This window comes from Pieris napi, chromosome 18, assembly GCF_905475465.1.
Source record: "Pieris napi chromosome 18, ilPieNapi1.2, whole genome shotgun sequence".
In the NCBI taxonomy this organism is placed as follows: domain Eukaryota; kingdom Metazoa; phylum Arthropoda; class Insecta; order Lepidoptera; family Pieridae; genus Pieris; species Pieris napi.
In genome coordinates, this window is record NC_062251.1 from 5,674,390 (window position 1) to 5,694,640 (window position 20,251).

Sequence of the window (20,251 nt, forward strand, 5' to 3'; positions counted from 1 at the left end):
ATCCTGAAAGAAATTGTTAGTAAGGCTCCTAGTCTCTTAGTTATTAATATTTTACATAAAAAATGATTATTATTTAATTGATAATTAATTTTTTAATTTTTGAGTCGAGACAGAACTGAATGCATTGGCGACGCGATTTGGCGACGCAGATACGGCAAACGTAGCCACGGTAACGTCGCCATGGCGTCCCGGTGCGGTATGATCCTTACACTGTAACTTCCAAGATTCCAATGTGATTTGGTTCTTCACGAACCCAAGGATATTCAAAGAACTAAATTGGGGTCGGTATCAGTAGTGGAAGTTACTCTCTTTGTGCTGAGGGACAGCTGTGGCTAATCCCAATAGAAGTAAATTGCTAGTGTTTTCTTCGTTTACATTACATTGAAAATTATTGAATAAAATACTCGAATTATATTGAATATATGCATCTAATAAAAGCACCAAATCTATGTAATGGGGTGAATATTAATTATAATGGACACAGACCCGTATTTTGCAAATGGAAATTAAAAATAATATTTAAAGAAAACACTTTTTTACCGGATTGAGGTTATGAATGATAAACTTATAATTATTTTACATAATTTAAAAAAATCGCGTGCTTTACAGCGCGAAACGTCGGAAATTTTGTTTAATCCGGTAAAAAAGTGTTTTCTTTAAATGTGTAAAAGTTATGTTAATAAAAGACAATACTAAAAATAATATTACACTCCAATTGACTCTATTCCTATAAATTTGTTTTTTTAATTTACCGTGGAGTAAGCTGTACTAAAAGTATGTGAATACATTCATATGATACGATTCCGAAACGAGCACATAGTAATCATAATACAGAGTATAATCCTATATGGGCCACAGATTACAAACGTTTTGATCATTTCTATTTCATAGACAAATACAACAGCGTTCTGTCTGACACGTGTCATCCATTTGCTGGTATAATCTGTTTTCTTTGATGCCAGCAAGTGTTAAATGCGCACATAGATTGTCCATTGGTGCACAGAATCCGGGACTTCAGGGATGAGAGTACGCTGGAGACACTGGCAACACTTCTTCTGACTTTACACTAAATCTCGTTTCTGAATTGTATCCATAGACAACAACTTTTAGTTAATCTTTGAAGTGATCATATTTTTACATTAATATACACATGACAGGTCTATATTAAAATCAATTTAAAAAATATATTGCATCAACACAAATACATTGTTTTCACATAAGTAGTGATTACCAGCTTTTGATAAAAGTGTAATAAAGAAACTTAAAAGCAATCTTCAATTGGATTCATAATCCTAATTATTGTTAGCTTTTATAAACGAGAAATAGTGCTGTAAGTATAATAATAACAGATGATACGACATTGTTCGTTCCGTTGCACGCATCCGCGTCGTTACAGCTCTGTAGACAGCCGTGGACATATCTGAAAATTCCGACGTCTTTTATTACCACAAAAGAGCGTACCTATTCTTAAAAGGCTGGCAACGCACTCGCGAGCCCTCTGGCATTGAGAGTGTCCATGCGCGGTGGTATCACTTAACATGAGGTGAGCCTCCTGCCCGTTTGCCCCCCGTTCTATTAAAAAAAAAAAGTTAGGTTAGGTTTGAGAGAATTCAAGTATTACGTAACACAATTTTTGGTGATTTTTAGTCACCCATGTAACGCGCCGTAGTTTTTCTGTATCGCCCCTCTTTACGCAACCAAGTGTCTATATTTAGGTAAAAGTCAATTAAATAGCGTAAAGTCGCTAAAAGTCTTTTGTTATTGATTTAAATTGTTGTTCAAATTCCGCGTCTGTATCACCTTGTAACATTTTACAAGACCGTCCAAATTGGTTACGTAATACTTGAACGCTCTCTTGGCCTTGGATTTGAGTATCTTTTGTTTTTCCTATGGCTTCAACTTTTGGGGGCATGCCGGTCCCTTACGATGTTATCGCCCCACGAACGTCTGTTACACATAGCCCATTGGAGTAGGGGTTCTTTTATTATTACATAAATAATGCTCAGTAAAACATAACTTTCAACAATTAGTCCATGAGCATGGCATGATTTCAGAGATTGCCCTTCAGTAATAAGAGGCATCAAGCCTCCAAGAGAGAGAACTTGACCAGATTTCACGTTGGCGCCTTTTTTTAGAAATAACTTATGCCCATTACTTAATGAGTCTTCTAGTTTTAGTCAATCAGACTTACAGTGTTATACTTTTCTTGGCCGGCGGCTAAAATTGGCACTACCGTCGCCATTTTCGTGTAAAATAAATAATTTTACTACCTACCAACATCTAATAAAAATCCAACTAAAATGTTTTATTTTTATTCCTTGCTTTATTACAATGGCAAAATGGTTCTAATTGCTAGGTATCTTAAATGATATTATATTAATAGTATATAAAAAACCTATATGAGTTGTTCTTAAGTTTGTGTGTATTTATTAAATACTAGTATACATTGTTTAATTTAGACATTTCAGTAAATTATTGAGTTAGCCTGCATGACTTCAAATTATTCCCCTTATTATGGTAATTTTTTATTTACAGGCAATACTAATATCCATGACAGCGACGCTCTTACAGGCCAAGAAAACTATGTGGCATTGTAAATATAGTGTCAAGAGCTGTCAAAGTTTTTCTGTATAAAGTTTGAGATATTTGACAGCTTAGGAGATTGCTACAGAATATAGACCTTAAGGCTGGTTTAGGCCGAGGCAACAACGTGCGACAGTGCGCATGGTACACATTGCAGCATGCGGCACCTTGTGGTATGTTACAAATAGAAAGCATTTGCAGCATATGTCGCACACGCAGCCCATTTTACACCATAGAACATGTACAGGGATACACCATAAAATATGGCTGATCAAGTAACTTTAGCAGCAGCTTATTTAGTACTACTAAACCTTGCAGCTAAACAACGAAAGAAGAGACTAGTATACTAACAAAAATTAAGGCAGACGATGGTGCCTTATTTAAAAACTTTACCAGAATGTCAACTGAGGACTTTTTTGACGTGATAACGTCTTTAAAATCGTTTTAGTCGGGTGACATGTTCAGAAACTTGTGTCACACCAAAACCTCACGAGCGCGATCGCAGGTATAACGAGAGAGAGACGGACCGATCTCCCGTCTCATCTCGAGCGCTGCCAGTCATTCCGTGAATGTATGAAGAAAAATGTATATCATAGTCGAATAAGTAAACTTGTCATTTTAAACCCGAAATTTATCATCAAAAGTGTGAATAAAACGATAGATGTAATTTAAAATTTGAAAAAATTGTTATCTTCATTAATTCCTTACTTCCCAAAAACTTATATCACCAATAAGACGTTATCACGTAAACATCTCGATCGTAAACCTACTTTACAAACAACCAATATTTTTTTTCTTTTTTCTGTTTTTTTGGTCTAAATATTTTGCATGCCGCAATACCGCACAGTGTTGCCCCAGTGTAATATAGGCTTTAGGATATCGTTGCATCTGTTCATTTGAGTTTATTTGAGAAAGCATTAATAACATAACTATGACAGAAAGGTTTCTAATATTACCTGTCATTATAATAAAAGCGACCACAATGTGACATTCTGATGATCTCCGTATCAGTCGTTGCTGTACCGGAATCCAAACCACATCCTCGTACTGTTATTGATTCGCCTGTGTCATCTGAAAATGAGTACCAGCTTTACAGAACCTATACAAATTGTTAATGTTATTCTGCTATTGTTCTAAAATTAAAATTAAACATTATTGATTTTAAGACGCCAAATGGCTACTCAAAATGGCGTCGTGGACTGGCAGTGTTTTTACACGCTTTATATTAGCTTCACCTGTATGTATGAATGTATGGCGTGCATGAGAGTGGGGCGCTCTGTGCCTATAGAGAAACCCACGCTTTTGCACAATAATACCAGTATTTTTTGTTCATTACCATTTTGAGCCTAAATTAGGAATTATTTTTCACTTTTTAGTTTGATGTGCTTTAAAAGCGTGTTTTTTAGTTTTTTTAACTATTATTTATTTACACTTCTTTATATTTATAGAAAAACTAATAACATTATACATAAAAATTATAAGGGAACAACGGGTGGCCTTATCGCTAACAAGAGATCGCTTCCAGGCTTCAAAATCGTAAAATTAACTAAAAAGCTAATCTCATGAATTGCGATACAAAAGAATAAGAAATACAAGAAAAATGTGCGTGTACTAGTGTACACACGTTAGAAGTGAAACTTCTTTATGACCTTATTTTTCGAAATTTATCTATATGCAACTTTACAGAAATTGGTTAAATAAAGTTAAATTAGATAAAGTTTAACAAAAGGCTTTTAATATCACAGACTTGAATACAAATAATACAATTATTTCATTTTACCTTATTACCACTAAGATTATTACAGAATTTCATAAATTGTAATAGAATTTTTAGTATCATTGTTTAATCGTTATTATACATTTTTGTTATTAATGGTTTAGAATCTCTTTGAATCAACCCTGGTAGGAACAAGAAAAAGACGCGCGTAACGGTCAAATGTGACGCGTAACCGAAACATGTGACGCGTAACGAAAAAATGTTACACAAAATTTTTTTCCAACCCCGATAAAGAAGTTTCACTTCAATAACAAAAGTCACGATTGAGCAGGATATGATATGGTTAAAAAATGTTTATGTAGAAGAGTTTTGAAAGATGTTAGGGAGTTAGCCAATCGTATGGAGTCAGGCAGCCTATTCCACAACCTAATGGCGGAGATCCTAAACCAATTGCCTAAGAAGGATGAGCTGTGAGATGGAATTACCAATAAGCATCTATTAGTGGAGCGTTTCATATATACCGGAGAATTTGAATTCATTTTAAGATAAGGGGGAGTTTTGGGGTTGAAAAGAATTGAGTATAGAAGTTGCTACAACAGCAGGCAGCTCGCTTAACTGACCAGATGACCCAGGAACCGTACATCCTTTACATTAATAATAATCTAAACCTTTTTTATAATTAAATTACATAAGAAATTTCGAATAAACTCAACCATTTCATATGCAATTTCGATATAGAATTCTCAATAATAGCCTTGAGATCGCAGTGTAAAAAACCCAGTATTAAAGTTGCACTCGCTGTTACTATTGGGAGTTGCAGGAGCTTTAGATAATCACGTGACCCGTTAAAGAGTCGTTTGTGAGTGGATCACGTCACGCCCACGAAAAGTGACCGTCAAAGGTTCCATGCAATACACAATATTTTTTTGCTCAGAAAAGTTTTTACCAAAAAAATAGCTTGTATTTAATTTTAAACACTTTATATAAACTATATCAATGTTTTTCCTTATTTATTTGCCTTCCGGAGTCATTAAGTACAATTTCATCCGTTTGACACATTAATTTGGTTGCAAGTTTGACAACTGACATCTGACATGTTATAAAATCGAAACGCTTGAGAGATTTAGAGTCTGGCTAATGAAAGAAGATAATTGAATTATTTGAAAACTTTCGGATGGCAACACAGAATCTCATTGAATTTCTTAGGTTAGTATGATTTATTGTCTTGAAATTTCATTCAATTACTCATTTTTATTTCTATTATATATTTTTTCCGAATAGTTAACAGGTAATAAACAGGCCTGAACTTTGTTTTATTGATTTTTTGAATTCTGATTTTAATTATTCCGAGTAAAGTTGTGTTTTATAATAAATATAGTTTTAGTTTTGCTAGTCATTTTTAGTATCAATAGTAAAAGACTAAAAACGTATAGTATTTAATTTCATAGAAATACTGTATCAATGTAAAACATACTAAAATAAAATCAAGTATTAAGTAAGTTTAACCCATAAAATAAATCAAACTTTTAGGGATACCATACTAAATTTTTTTGAATTTGCCGCGCTTTTTCGTTATCTTTCATCAGCCAGACTCTAATTCATTACTTCGATTTAATCAGGTTATTATCTTACCAAAAACACCAGCAATTTTAATGCAAGAAGTGGCTGGGAAGAGTCCATCCCTCCCTTTCCTTCCCCCCATGCATGGTGACTCCAGCATTTGTAGGGAATGGTTGTTGTGAAAGGGGTCATCACATGCTGGAAAGTTGCCCTTCATTGATACGCATTTGAAACAGTCTATTGCGTGTGCTGAAATATAAATAATAATAATAAATATTATATCTTCTAATATATAAAATTCTCGTGTCACAATGCTTGTTCCCATACTCCTCCGAAACGGCTCGACCGATTTTTATGAAATTTTTTATGCATATTCAGTCCTTCAAACCCCTAAATGGGTGGTCAACCCCTAAATTTTTATTTTTTAGATAATTTTTTTTGTTTTTATTTTCTTGTGATATAGCATACGAAATACATACAACCCTTAATTTTCACTCCTCTACGATCAACCCCTATTTTTCATTTGTTAATTAAAATCTTATGACTTGAACTCTAAAGGTTTATATAGAGAAAAAATCACAGAAAAACCTAAAAAGTTTTCATTCCGGATAACCGAACAGTCTCTGGGGTAGCATATCAAAAATGTTGCATGTTGGTATGTACTAAAAAGGTAGGCTAAGTAAAATCACATTAAGGAGGAACGAATTTCGCGGGGGCTAGCTGCCCCTGTATAAATTTAGTTGAATAATTTTACAGATACTGGTGTACTCAGATATTCCTGTGTGCCCCGTAGAATGAAAGAGAAACCCCGGATCCTATGTAATTCGGGCTTTGGTGGGTATTGCTCACCCAGTTTCTGAATCGCAGAGATTCTGGTGTAGGAGATGCGCAAATCGGAAATAAAAAAGGATATTCCTGTGTACACTCTTCCGGATTAGAAAATAAGAACAAAAACTTACTTCCAAATATACAGTAAACAGTTAAGGAAACTTTTAGATAAGTGTGCGTATATGTGTAGGTGTGTATGCACGTGTGTGAGTGAGTGTTTAAATTTTGGATGATATGAAAATGGCTCTCGTCACCGTCAGTGAGACGAGAGCAAAATCATTACCTGAGTTGGATAAAAACAAATTTTCAGCAAGATTTTTATCCCTGACCTTTTAAGATTTTAACTATGATAAATAAACAATAGCAATTACTCTGGGCAGTGTTGGCCTAGTGGTAATAGCGTGCGACTCTCATCCCTGAGGTCGTAGGTTCGATCCCCAGCTGTGCACCAATTGACTTTACTATGTGCGCATTTAACATTCGCTTGAACGGTGGAGAAAAACATCCTACAAATAGGGAATAAGTAAAAAAATATAACCTAACTACTGATACAGCCTTGCGATTCTGTAACTTAATTTTCGAACAAAAATCACAGACAACGCAATAGCGTTCAAATACGAATTGTTTTTATGTAATTACTAACACTAGTCTGAAATAAACTTTCTTTAAATACAGATTATTCTTTCCATTTAACAGCAACTCCTTGTAACGTCAAAATAGTCACAGTCCCTTGAGTGTCTTCATAATGGATACTAGACCAATTATAAACGGTGAGGAATTGAATCTGGATGATACAACTGTATTTCTCGGAATCACCATGGATTCAAAACTTCAGTGGTCCCCTCATATTAACGGATTGGCGAAGAGACTTAGTTCTGCAGCCTACGCGGTTAAAAAAATTCGCTCACTAACTGATGTCGATACAGCTAGACTTGTTTATTTTAGTTACTTTCATAGCTTAATGACTTATGGCTTATTATTATGGGGTCATGCTGCTGATGTCGAAACTATTTTCATCCTGCAGAAGAGGGCTATTCGTGCAATCTATAATTTAAAATGTAGGGAATCTCTTAGAGATAAATTCAAGGAAATTAATATACTTACCTTTCCCTCGCAATATATTTATGAAAATATTATGTATGTATACAAAAATAGTGATAAGTTTACTAGAATAGAACATACGCACAATGTTAATACACGGAACAAACGCAGGCTGCAATTTCCCCGTACTAGACTATCTAAAGTTAGTAATTCTTTTTTGGGGAAAGAAATACTCTTCTTTAATAAAATCCCAGAGGCTCTTTTATCACTGCCTTTCAATAAATTTAAGAAATGTATTAAATAAAAGCTGTGTAAAAAGGCTTACTATAAAGTCAACGATTATCTAGTTGATAAAAGGGCCTGGGACTAGTGCTAGACAGGCTACTTCTAATTAATTTGCGATATTTGTTTTAAATAAGTGTTGTTTGATGATTTGCTGTTTTAAAAGAGTACCGAGAGTTTTTTACGCCGGCTTTTTCTCTCGGCCTACACCCTCTGTCTTCTTTGCCGATGAGTAGGGATGCCTTCAAATTTTATGACGTGGAATAAGTGATACATGTATCTTATGTTCCATAATAAACATATTTTTTATTTTATATAGAGTTTACACTGAAATTGTTTTTTTTATAAATTATAAATTTTTTCAACAATATTCCGTATACATACCTGCTGATAAAAAGGAAAACAGCAAAAGAGTCACACATCCTCTCCAGTGTTGGTAGATTTTATCCATTTTCTGTAAACAAATGATAATGTCTTCATTTAATTGTTTTTTTAAAGTACAAAGTTCAAGGACACAAACATAGGGTCATTCACCTTAAGGTCGTGCACTTTATTGTAAAATTTTATACTAAAATCTTTCTGCCCTTAAACCATAGACTTAGTATATACTAAGTCTATGCCTTAAACATATGCTAATATATAATAATAAATAAAATAATTTTTACAGTACAGTTTTTTTTTAAAGACAATTCACACCATTTGACCTAGTCCCATGCTAAGCTGGTGAAGCTTGAGTTATGGGTACTAGGCAACGGATATACATACATATTATATACGGATATACATAGATAGACATATAAATACATATTTAAACACCCAAGACCTAAGCACAAGACCAAATGCTCATCACATCGATGTTCGTCTCAGCCGGGGATCAAACCCGGGACCCATGGATTCGCAGTCAGGGGTACTAACCACTAGACCAATGAGTCGTCAAAGTTGGTATACTATGTGCGCTATTGAAAACTATATAGTCTATACTTCTAACACTGTATTGCACAGTTACAGGGTTCCAAAACTAGTCTATATACGCTAACCTATTCGATTTCTACTTTATAGAACTTAGGTACATAAAAATTATTGCCTTAGTGTTTCTCTCTTATGCACTATGTAACATAAATATTTTTTATATTAAACTAGCAGACCGGCCAAGCGTTGCTGTGGCTAAGGTTTTTGTTATATTACATAGTAGCAAACTATTCAAGGGAAACGGTAGGAGAACACTAGTCATGGGGACCACCATGCTTTTTTGGTGGTTATGCCATTAAATTGTTATGCTTATGTGAAACGTTGGTACTTTCAACACATAGTAGATAGAGCGATTCCTAAGGAAGGTTCGGAGGTAACTATTTAAATAAAATCACAAATAACGATTATTATTCAAAAGTCGCAATTGCGCTGCGGGCGGATATAGGGCAATATAAATATAAACCAAAGTTTACTCTCAATTAATAACATAAACATGAAGAAATTAATTATACATACACTTTGTTTATTATCTAATATACAGATGTGTTTACGCGTTCATGACTGAACGACCGAGGAATTTTAGCACAGAAATAGTTCTTTAGCAATGGAAGTAGTATATTTAGACGCCGGTTTCATTGAAATCATGAAATCTGATTCAATTTAACTCATTCAATAGAATAGAAATAATAAACAAATGAAGAATTGTTTTTACGGTAACATGGACGCGTAATACAAGTCTAAAGTTGGAAACCATTTTGTCCCACTTAAGGTTTCCAAAGTGTCCCCGAAGCCCGTCCACGACGGGGAAAGAGACCGCAGTCCCTTCGCGTAATAAGATAAGAAAAGAAAAGAAAAACAAAAAGAGTGTGTGTACTTATGTACACGCGTTAGAAGTTATACTTCTTTGGCGTATGGAAAAAATTACTAAAATGCAGTAGTGATTAACGATAAATATTAAAATTAATCAATAAAATTATTATTTGTTACTATCACCGTCGTATATGAAATTGATTTAATAAAAACACCAAAATAATATTTATTTATTCACACTGTTTAATTGTACTGTTACGAAACACGTGTTCTAAATATAAAAATACTAGAATATACAACTTGAACATAGTTATTATCGATTTTCATGCGACCTAGAACTAACTTCATTCTGTTAATTTTGTGTAACGGTGCGCGCGCATCGTATTTTCACTCTTATCAATTTTTCATAACGCGCCTAAAGAAGTATAAATTCAAAAAAAGCTTTACTATCTAAATATATAAAACAAAGTCGTGTTAGTTACACCACTTATAACTCAAGATCGGCTGGACCGATGTTAGTTATCTCTTTTTTGGTGGATTCTTCTCCTCTCCGAATAGCAGAATAAATAATAAAATATCGGAAAAGTTATCGAATAACAATAAATTAATCAATTAATTTTACGAATGCAAACACCATGTGGTGCCATCTGTTGACAAAACTACGCATCATTTTACATCGAATTCGTGTCGGTTCAAGAAATTCCGACCTAGAATTGAATGAGGAGATGCATAACCGGGCTATCTTGATCGAAGACATGAGTTACCTCATCAAAAAATGTTGTATAATATAATTTTGGCGCTAGAGAGAAGAGGTCGCAGGTGTAAATTTGTCATTCTTCTTTCGCAATGGCAAGCAATAAAACATTTCTGTATTTCCACAAAAGTTAAGGTTTTTTTATGAAATCCTAAATTAAGTATAACTAAAGTTAACACGATATTATAAGAATGTTAGGCGGAACGAAGTTAGCCGGGTCAGCTAGTACATCACTACATAGTATAAAAAAAATCGCTTTCTCTGTCCCTATGTATGCTTAAATATTTAAAACTACGCAACGGATTTCGATTTTAATAAATAGAGGCATTGAAGAGGAAGGTTTATATGTATATTAGCATCCATTCAATAGTGGAGGTTTCTAATGTGCTATCGTAAATAATTACATTTTTTCCGCTTACATTGCAAACGCTGAACCCTACGAGATTTATCAAAATAATATACACATTGAAAAGGTCTACAGAAAACTCCCCGATGGTATATGTCTATCTCTTATGGATATCCCACAATAATATTTTTTCAACATTTTTCTTTGAAAACGTTCAGTTTTTCTGTAGTGTATTTAGTATCAGCATTGCACCCGTGCGAAGCAGGGGCGGGTAATAAATCAAGTGCACTAGTCCACACTATTATACCCTGTGTCGTGGGCAGCTGATCTCTTTCATTTGACATATTGACTTTCAATTTGATAAATTAACTACTGATTATAAAAGTAATACCTAACACTGGCGCTAGAACCACAGATGTATGAATCTGTTTCGTGATTTTATTCTTAATAGGCGTGTAGGTGACACAGGCCATCAATTTTCATTTGTAGCCGGTTCCGACACTGCTCTTCTCTTCTTCTATTATCTAAGTATGAAAGGTAATTAAGGGTCTGTTTCACAATGTACGGATAAGTTCTACATAAGTTCCAAATTAGCTATTTATTGCTTATTTTAAGATAAACACTATTGTTGCGTTTCACGACTGTCAAATAAGAACTGGTACGCTCTTTTCTTGAAGGACCCTAAGTCGAATTGGTTCGGAAATACTTCAGTGGGCAGCTGGTTCCACAAAGTGATGGTGCGCGGCAAAAACTGCCTTGAAAAAGGCTCAGTTGTGGAACGTTGATGCTAATTTATGTTAATGATAGGGAATAAATTTATAGTATAATAGTTTTAGCTTTATTAGATTAACAATTAAGTAATAAAACATACCCAGACACACAACCACACACATACACACAATTTACGCATAATATGGTTTCCTTATATGTATGTGTATTCCTATAAGTATTGCAATAATGATTGTTTATTCTCACTAGATTTTTCTCTACTTTATAAGACCTTCTGTCGATCCGAAGTGGAGGCCTGATGACCTGTAACACAGGTACTCTTACCTTTAGCAGGCATCAGTCTCACACAAACTAGCTTTTTCCCTAAACAGAAGTAAGACAATTATTTATTTATAATAGTATACTGTCACTTGTTTATGTGCTAAGTTTTTGTGAGAAATGAATAAAGATTATTATTATTATTATTATTAGAACAAAACCGAAGTTATAGGAAAGACTCTTCTTATATTTGAGCCGTTTCTTTTCCGCCTGAACTGCGGCCGCCCCAGCTTTTTTGCCTAAGGACTAATATTAATATAAAGCACCTACTTCTACTAGTATTACGTCCTTTTCCGAGTAACACAAGTCGATTAAAATCAAATTAATCCTAACTTAATTCCATTCGTGTACATTCCTAATTCAGACATCTTTCTATAATAGACAAATATTTTAGATTTTCCATCCGTGAATCCCTTTATTAAATCGAAAAAAAAAATCGCAACAATAGATAAATATAAATAATGATTATTTAAACATTTGTTATACTTTTGACAAGACTATTTATAATCTATGTTATGTTTAATCCGTCCATAATTTAATGGTTACAGTTCAGGGTTAATCTCACCTGTAAAATCACGCAGGTATGTTTTTGTAGCGCCAATCAATACACTAAACAATCAAATAAAGAACACATATATTATTAGTTATATTATACACACAATGTAATCACTCGTAAGTATTTATCACCGTAACTAACACTCGCAGTCCAAAAATAAATATAAAAGCTTGGGTAATTGTAGAGAATATCGACTGCGGAAATCGGATTCAGAAAACTGAAACAATGTTGCCAGATGCTGAGCTTTTGACGCTCCACTACAATATGGTAGAAATATTTGGGAGTAAAGACTTTTTAGTAGTGAATTTTTTTGCAAAGAATTTCGATTTTCATCGTCACAGATATTTATAGGACTACATGTTTATAGACTAGTAAGTCTACGTCATATATCTTACCCGGAATAATTGTCGCACCAATTGAATCAGGAACCTACGGGCATTACCGTGTATGCGTACTTGAATTCGTGTATGCGGTGATGTTAATTATTTCGACTATGTGTTTGCGTGTTGTTCCCACGAGAATGTAAGTGCGTGCTCCTATTTCACCATGCCTCCTGCTGATAGAGGACAACTCTTTGTTTTTAATTTATGTTATTATTATTAATTACTTAAGATGTCATGTGGAACATGGTTTAATGGTTGCAGCTCCTTACAATCGTTGTGTAAAAAACATGGCGCTTAAAGAGTGGCGGAGAGTTTATTGCCAGTTCTTCTCTTCCGTTCTTCGCCCTTGATTTGAGAACTGGCACTAAATGTAAAATTAGAAGCATTAATATATATTTCTTTACTGACAAATCATAATGTGTTACCTATATGATTAAATGATTTTTGAATTTGAAAGCATTTAGCGTACCGTGTGGAACTAGCATAAACAGAAGATAAAAGTAGCAAGCTTGATTTTACGATTTTGCTAATTTCATATATCTAACGTCAAAGATGCAATTAGATGAAGCTAATTTTCTTAGTTAGTCAGTCAAAATTTCAGAAAGAAATAATTCATAGGTAACTAAAGTTCCCCAGTTTTTGTTTCAAATTGATTTATATTATTTTAAATCGTAAATAATTGTACAAGTAACTAAGATTTTTATTTTAAAATGAATTCACAAACATATTTACATACATTAACAATTAATTTACATTTGTCATTAAAATCTAACACTTTGTAAGGCTCATATATTTTTAAAATTACATCACTATCAATTTTTTCTTTGACATATATTTTATTAATTAAAATAATAAAGACTTCGTCCTTCTCACTTATTGCTAGTAGTAAAAAACATCCAAATTTGAAATCAACTTTTTTAATTCGAAACACTGCACATGCACCTTTTGGCATGATAAAGTTTGAATTACTAGCCAAATATTGTTCATGCTGCCACAGAGAAATATTGGCATTTTGTTTTTTTAATAAATTATCTAAGCGATATGCTAAACCATCCTTTTTGTACTTGACCTTTTTGCTTTTTTCTGCAGAGTGTGTAATTGAGGAACCTTCTTGTTTAATTGGCATAGACAAGCCTTGTGTAAAATCTATTATTTCTACCTCGTCGCTGGTTTTTGAACTATTTTTGGGTGTAGAATATTCACTGATTGAATTTTGTGACAGAGATTCTGTACTTAAACTTCTCTGAAAGTATGATTTAATTTTTTCTACCAATGCTGTTTTAGTTTGATTACTATCATCAGTTTTATAAAAAAGTTCCGTCTTAAACGAAGAAGGACCTTCACTGCTTCTTTCACATACTATAGGTGAAATGCGCCTTTTCTTAATGCTGCACTGATTTGTAACATTTGAATTAAATAACTTTTTACATACATACGGAGAGTTTTCTTTTAATTTTGAAACTAATACAGGGCTTTTAGTTCTCCGTTTATCAGTTTTTGGTTGTAAAATTGGTGATGTAGATTCCTTAATTTCAGTGTGGGGTGGCGAGTTGTTCCTCTTTAAGTTTGAAATAGATTTTGATAGTCTCGGTTTAAGAATGGGGGAGGTGTTATAATTTCCTCGACTTTCTTGTGATGTATCTGATATTGTTAATTGTAAATTAGATATGTCATTGATACACATCATTTTACTTGCTTTCCTTTTCCTTGTCTTACAATGTTTTCGGTTTTGGTTACTATTGATTTTATCATTATTCTCATTATCACTAGAACTACTGCACGACCACACAATTTCTTCAGTACTATCTTGAGAATTTAATAAACGAAATCTTGTAATAAAATCTGTTTTACGATGATTCATTTTGTGGTATAAACAATTCCTTTATTTATGAATTTAACAATTAAATAAATAAAACAATTTACGATAAAAAAATTAGCACACCATTAAACACAATATTGTAAAGTTAATAGTGATTAGTGAAATATCAAGGAAAGTTCAAGATATAGTAATTTGTAATAATCATATTACTTAAAAGTATTAGTCATTAGATTAGAGCCAAAGCAGATCAATCTCCAATCATTGCTGAATTACTGAATACAGACTGGCACACTCCACAGAGGTGTCAAAACACACTACACAGGGTACAAATTTAATAGAGGTAAACAAATAACTTAAGTTGTCAAATGAGCTACTTATTTACTTATGACATAAATAATTAATGGTTTCTATTTTAATTCAGATTCAAGAAATTTTATTTTAAAGTTATTGATGATACGGACCGTGTTACAAACCGTAAATCTGTTTAAAATAAAGTTACCGACGCTGGGCTTAATATAATCTTCAATCGTGTTGTGATTGGATCAACATTTACTTAAAGTTGGCAGTATTGTCACAACATTTCCCATCTGTTCTGTGTACAATTTCCTGGGTTCTGTTATTTTGCTAACTTCACGTCGGTGGGTTCTCAAAACAAATAAGCTTAATATTATAGAAGTACTGTGTCGGTCTCGGTAACGCGTGTTCCGTTAACACTGAAATCTCTTTGTTTCTTAGTTATTGTACCGATTGTGGTATCTTTTATCCCAATTCTAACTCCTAGTAGAATCTTAGTGGATTCATAAAACCTGATTAAGCTTTCTCCGTTTTCTCAACCGAAGCCGGTTGGCGTCGTCGCCACAATGGAAGTTGAAAGCATTGTGTCCGACTCTGAAAACGTGGTTATGGAAGAAAACGAGAAGCCGGTGGTAGAGCAAGGCGCTGGTGACGCCGCTGCCTCTATTTCAGGCCGTGTGCGTCGTAGGCACAAGAAATTGGCCCGTACTAACAGCAAGGAGGGAAGCAACGTATCCGCGCCGCTTCCGAAATATCGCAGCTGGAAGAATAGTCGTCGACCAAGGAACGGGCATGGCAGGGGCTTGCCTAAAAAAGGTAATTTAAATTGATTCATAACTCAATCGACGTTTATTTAAAATAAAGGGAAAAAGAACTTTCGAGAACGTATAAATTGAGTCTGTTTTAAGATGCAGAAGGGTGGTGTTTACTATAGACCGGTGGTCGAAATAGGTTTGCGGCAATTTCAAGGTCAAACATTTCTGCGCAGTTAGATGCACTATGCCTGTATATATATATATATATATTTAAAGACTCGCCCCTTTTAAATGCATTGGTGTAGGTCACGTACGTTGAATGACTTATTACACAATACTAAACAACTTTCAACATTGAAGGACTGTTTATTCCGATTAGTATTTAAGCTTTGCCATATTTATATGTTAGAAATTCTATGTAGGCTAATTTTTTTTTCGAAAACATAAGTATGTAGTTTTTAGAAAATTTAGTTTATACTTAATGCAAGGTTACATTTCTATTAAATTTAACTTCAATAACATTAGGTTAAGCACAAATGTTTATCTCTATGATATCATAGCATACCCATGGCATTTGTCAAGATTATCATTGCCAAGCCCTGCCAAGTCTAATGACTTCTAAACTATTGATGTCCTTTTCAGGAAACCTAACTTATTAATGTAAATGTGGATTTGTAATAAATTTAATTAGTAGTTATATTTAAGTAATTTCGTCTTTATAAATAAAAATTAAAAACTGAAGGAGATGGTTATAAATTCAATAAACAATTTTTTAAGAACTTTTTTGGTCGTAATTTTTTTGTGAATGCTCTAAGTACACAAATGTACTGAGGTTTACAAATATTAAGGAATACACTCATTCTTATACAATAATAATAAATATTTTATTTCCTATGAGTGTAATGAGGAATTATACAATTTTGAGAGCACAACACATATCAGCAATTACAATGCATACAAAAATGTATAATTGTAAACTAATATATTAAAAAAATATGTAAAAATACATAATCTATAATTACTAATCTCCAGTGATAAAAATCCAATTAAATATTAATAATTAAAGTCAAATGTGCTTGCCTTTATTATTTTATATACCAGTCTAATAATTTTCACTGGTTTCTTTAAAACCAGCCTTCTGATGAACTAAGGTATATGTTATAAATATAAAACAAAATGTAACCTAATATGTCAAACTCGATTCTAGTGTGAAGGCCAGTCTAATTTTCAGTAAGCATTTTCAAAAAAAAACATTCTACATGGCATCAAGTAGATGACCAGACTTCTCAGTTCCTACATTCTGTTTGATTTTTAATTCTATTCATTACTGGTTTTGTCTGAATTTCTTCATCATATAGACAGGTATTAATTGACCACATACAGAGAAACAATTATGCATATATAGTCGGGATTCAAATGCAATCTCTGCTGGGAATGTCTGCTTTCATAATAACCCATTTTTTACTAGCTAAGTGTGCCAGGAATGCTTAGGTGTAGAGTGTTTGAACTCTGGTTGTACTTCAGTATTCTTCCCCATGTATGCCTTCTGCCTCAGACCCAATTCACAATCTTTTAGAGATATTCCTCATTAGGAATATCTACCATAATAATATTAGCGCAGTCACTACTGCTGAGCTATTGGGTTCTTAGTCTTCTGAGTTGGTTTATATACTCCGGTAGGGTGAGTTGAACAGCTAGATGGTTAGGATGATTTACCAGCCTAGTCTTGTACTTCTGAGCATATACTTGTATTTCCTCCTAGACTGTAGGTATGCCCAGGTGTTCATGTACTTCGGCGTTTCTTATGAACCAAGCCGAGTTGTTTATTTGTTTAAGGATGTAGTTTTGTGTTCTTTGAATTTTACTTTTGTTAGAGGCATATGGAGCTCCCCACAATTGTATCCCATACAAAATCTAATGTCCTGTTGGCCACAGATGCTTGATACTAAACATAATGATTATTAAATGCCCAATGAGGAGATGTACAAGTGGTTTGCACAACTGAAAAATTTATTATTAAACAAAACTCAGAATACACTCACCGCCTCAGTTGTAAATTGAGCAAAAGCTATAAATAATAATTACAAAATAACAAGAAATAAACATGGGTGATATAAGACTATTTCCAAGGCGAAATTTGATAGATTTTGTTTTTGAAGCAATCCATAGGGTAACCAAGTTTTATTTTATTAGTCTATTTTAAAAATAAAACAGATTTTTGTCGAATCCTTAATAATAAATAATAATAAAAGCCCTTTATTCACTTACCTTTAACTTACATAGCGAAAATTTTGGTCACTTTGGTCAGGTTGTCTGTCGACATAGGCCTCCCCCAATTGACGACTCATTGGTCTAGTGGTTAGTACCCCTAACTGCGAATCCATGGGTCCCGGGTTCGATCCCCGGCTGAGACGAACATCGATGTGATGAGCATTTGGTGTTGTGCTTAGGTCTTGGGTGTTTAAATATGTATTTATATGTCTATAATATGTATGTATATCCGTTGCCTAGTACCCATAACACAAGCTTCACCAGCTTAGCATGGGACTAGGTCAATTGGTGCGAATTGTCTTTAAAAAAAAAATTGTTTCCATGTCTCTCTATCCTTGGCAGACCTTCTCCATTCTTTTGGTAGATTGTCCTCCCATCTTTTAATTTGACCACCATTCTATGATCTTGGTGTTAAAGTCTAACATGATAATTATATTCTTCTTTTGCATTAATTCTGTTCTTGTCTGTCGAATCCTTTATTATATATCCAATAGTGGCGTTTATTTAATTATTATTGGCATAACTGGCATTGTGTTCATGGGTCGTGATTAAGTTATCATCAGATGAGCATCCTGCCCATTTGTACCGTTCGAATATAATATACCAGCCTCCGCCATTTCCGCGATCAGTCAAGGTCAAGGTCAAGATTTTGTTGCAATATTGATCAGTGTTGGCCAGGTGACTTCAGCGTGCGACTCTCATCCCTGAGGTCGTAGGTTCGTTCCCCGGCTGTGCACCAATTCTTTATGTGCGCATTTAACAGTCACTCGAACGGTGAAGGAAAAATCGTGAGTAAACTGGCTTGCCTTAGACCCAAAAAAGTCAGGAGGGGGGGTCAGGCACAGAAGGCTGAACAAATGATAATGAAACAGATACAGAAATCTGAGGCCCTGACCTAAAAAGGTTGTAACGCCTTTGATTTATTTTTTAATATTTCAGTGACTTTCATAAAACATTTCTCGGTGTGAAAACTGAACGAAAATCGGTTCGGGTTTTATTGCATACAGACGCGGCCGGAGGACTTTCTTTTAGTGTCTCTAGCGATACATCCTTTTCTAGTATTATTAAATAGTCATTATAGAAATTCGAAATCGAAAATTTGATAATAATTACAAAAGTTTTCAAACTTCGGTCAAGTGAATGGTACATTGGGACGACAATAAATCTCATTTTGCAACCTTGTCCGCAGTCCGGAACATTGTTAAAATTGCAATTAAATTAATTTTTGCTGTATGGTCGTGAAAAAAATTCCAAAAGTTCTGCAAACTTGGGGAAGTTTTCGATATAATATTTCATATCACGTATAAAATTTGCAACCAACCTAAGTGTACGGAACATTTTTTGTTATTTATTTTATTTTCGATATATCTGTCAAATTTGCAGAACTTTTGGAACGTTTTCCTTCAGTTTAATAAAGAAAAACATTAATTTTTAATAACAAAAAATGTTCCGTACACTTAGGTTGGTTGCAAATTTTATACGTGATATGAAAATTATATCGAAAACTTCCCCAAGTTTGCAGAACTTTTGGAATTTTTTTCACGACAAAAACTTATTTTTAACAATGTTCCGGACCGCAGAGCAGGTTGCAAAATTTTATAGTTTGTTTTAATACCACTCCCGACCTTACATCAAAATTTGAAAACTTTTGGAATTATAATGAATTAATTGTCTTGACTGACTGGACTATTACAACAAATTACACAATGTGTCGAAATCTATTGAAAAAATATAAAAACACGTGGTCATCGATTTGTCGTGACTATACAACTGCGCAGTAGCGTTATCGCGTCTCAAATTATCACAATGTGTGGTATTTTGGCAACACAACCGTAAACATAATATTTATTAAGTAAAAAACACAGTTTTCATTTTATTTTAAATGTAAATTTATAACGGTGACATTTAGAGATAAGGCGCGATATATCACTCGCGTGCAAAATATAAAGGCGGAAACATACTACTAAAACGCGACGCGACGTGTCGACACCAGCCCTGCGATTCTGTAACTCACTTTTCGAACTCACACAGCGGTTTTCGCGTCGGCGGTCGCTCTCAAATCAGTCGTGAAGCAGTCATTTTATGATTTGGCATTCTGATAAACAATAAACTACAAGCTCCCACCTTATCAGTTGCGAAACGATGCGAAAACCGCTGTGTGAGTTCGAAAAGTGAGTTACAGAATCGCAAGGCTGATGTCCATCGTGCACATTACCAACACGGGCCACAAAATAAA

The 20,251-nt window shown here is 33.8% G+C and overlaps 3 protein-coding genes across 4 annotated transcripts in view; 1 reads left to right on the plus strand and 2 right to left on the minus strand.

Moving 5' to 3' along the window:
• Positions 1 to 1,246: 1,246 nt before the first annotated feature.
• On the minus strand, positions 1,247 to 12,748 carry LOC125058273. Of its 2 annotated transcripts, XM_047662324.1 has the most exons (6): positions 12,625 to 12,738; positions 12,503 to 12,546; positions 8,396 to 8,465; positions 5,933 to 6,109; positions 3,540 to 3,654; positions 1,247 to 1,420 (listed from the first exon to the last, which is right to left on the minus strand). In XM_047662324.1, exons 3-6 carry the CDS (start codon positions 8,460 to 8,462, stop codon positions 1,303 to 1,305), a joined length of 477 nt encoding a protein of 158 aa, XP_047518280.1. In that variant the 5' UTR covers positions 8,463 to 8,465; positions 12,503 to 12,546; positions 12,625 to 12,738; the 3' UTR covers positions 1,247 to 1,302. The 2 variants fall into 2 exon arrangements, with proteins under 2 accessions (XP_047518280.1, XP_047518279.1); XM_047662323.1 differs by having other exon boundaries at positions 12,503 to 12,748.
• An 812-nt stretch (positions 12,749 to 13,560) lies between these two features.
• On the minus strand, positions 13,561 to 14,983 carry LOC125058272. Its single transcript, XM_047662321.1, has one exon. The coding sequence runs from the start codon at positions 14,735 to 14,737 to the stop codon at positions 13,577 to 13,579; it is 1,161 nt and encodes a 386-aa protein (XP_047518277.1). The 5' UTR covers positions 14,738 to 14,983; the 3' UTR covers positions 13,561 to 13,576.
• A 351-nt stretch (positions 14,984 to 15,334) lies between these two features.
• Positions 15,335 to 20,251, plus strand: part of LOC125058271 (programmed cell death protein 4) — a 32,709-nt gene continuing 27,792 nt past the window's right edge. The window contains exon 1 of the mRNA XM_047662320.1: positions 15,335 to 15,805. Coding sequence (XP_047518276.1) covers positions 15,556 to 15,805 — 250 coding nt within the window. The 5' untranslated portion in view covers positions 15,335 to 15,555. The remainder of the gene's footprint in view (positions 15,806 to 20,251) is intronic.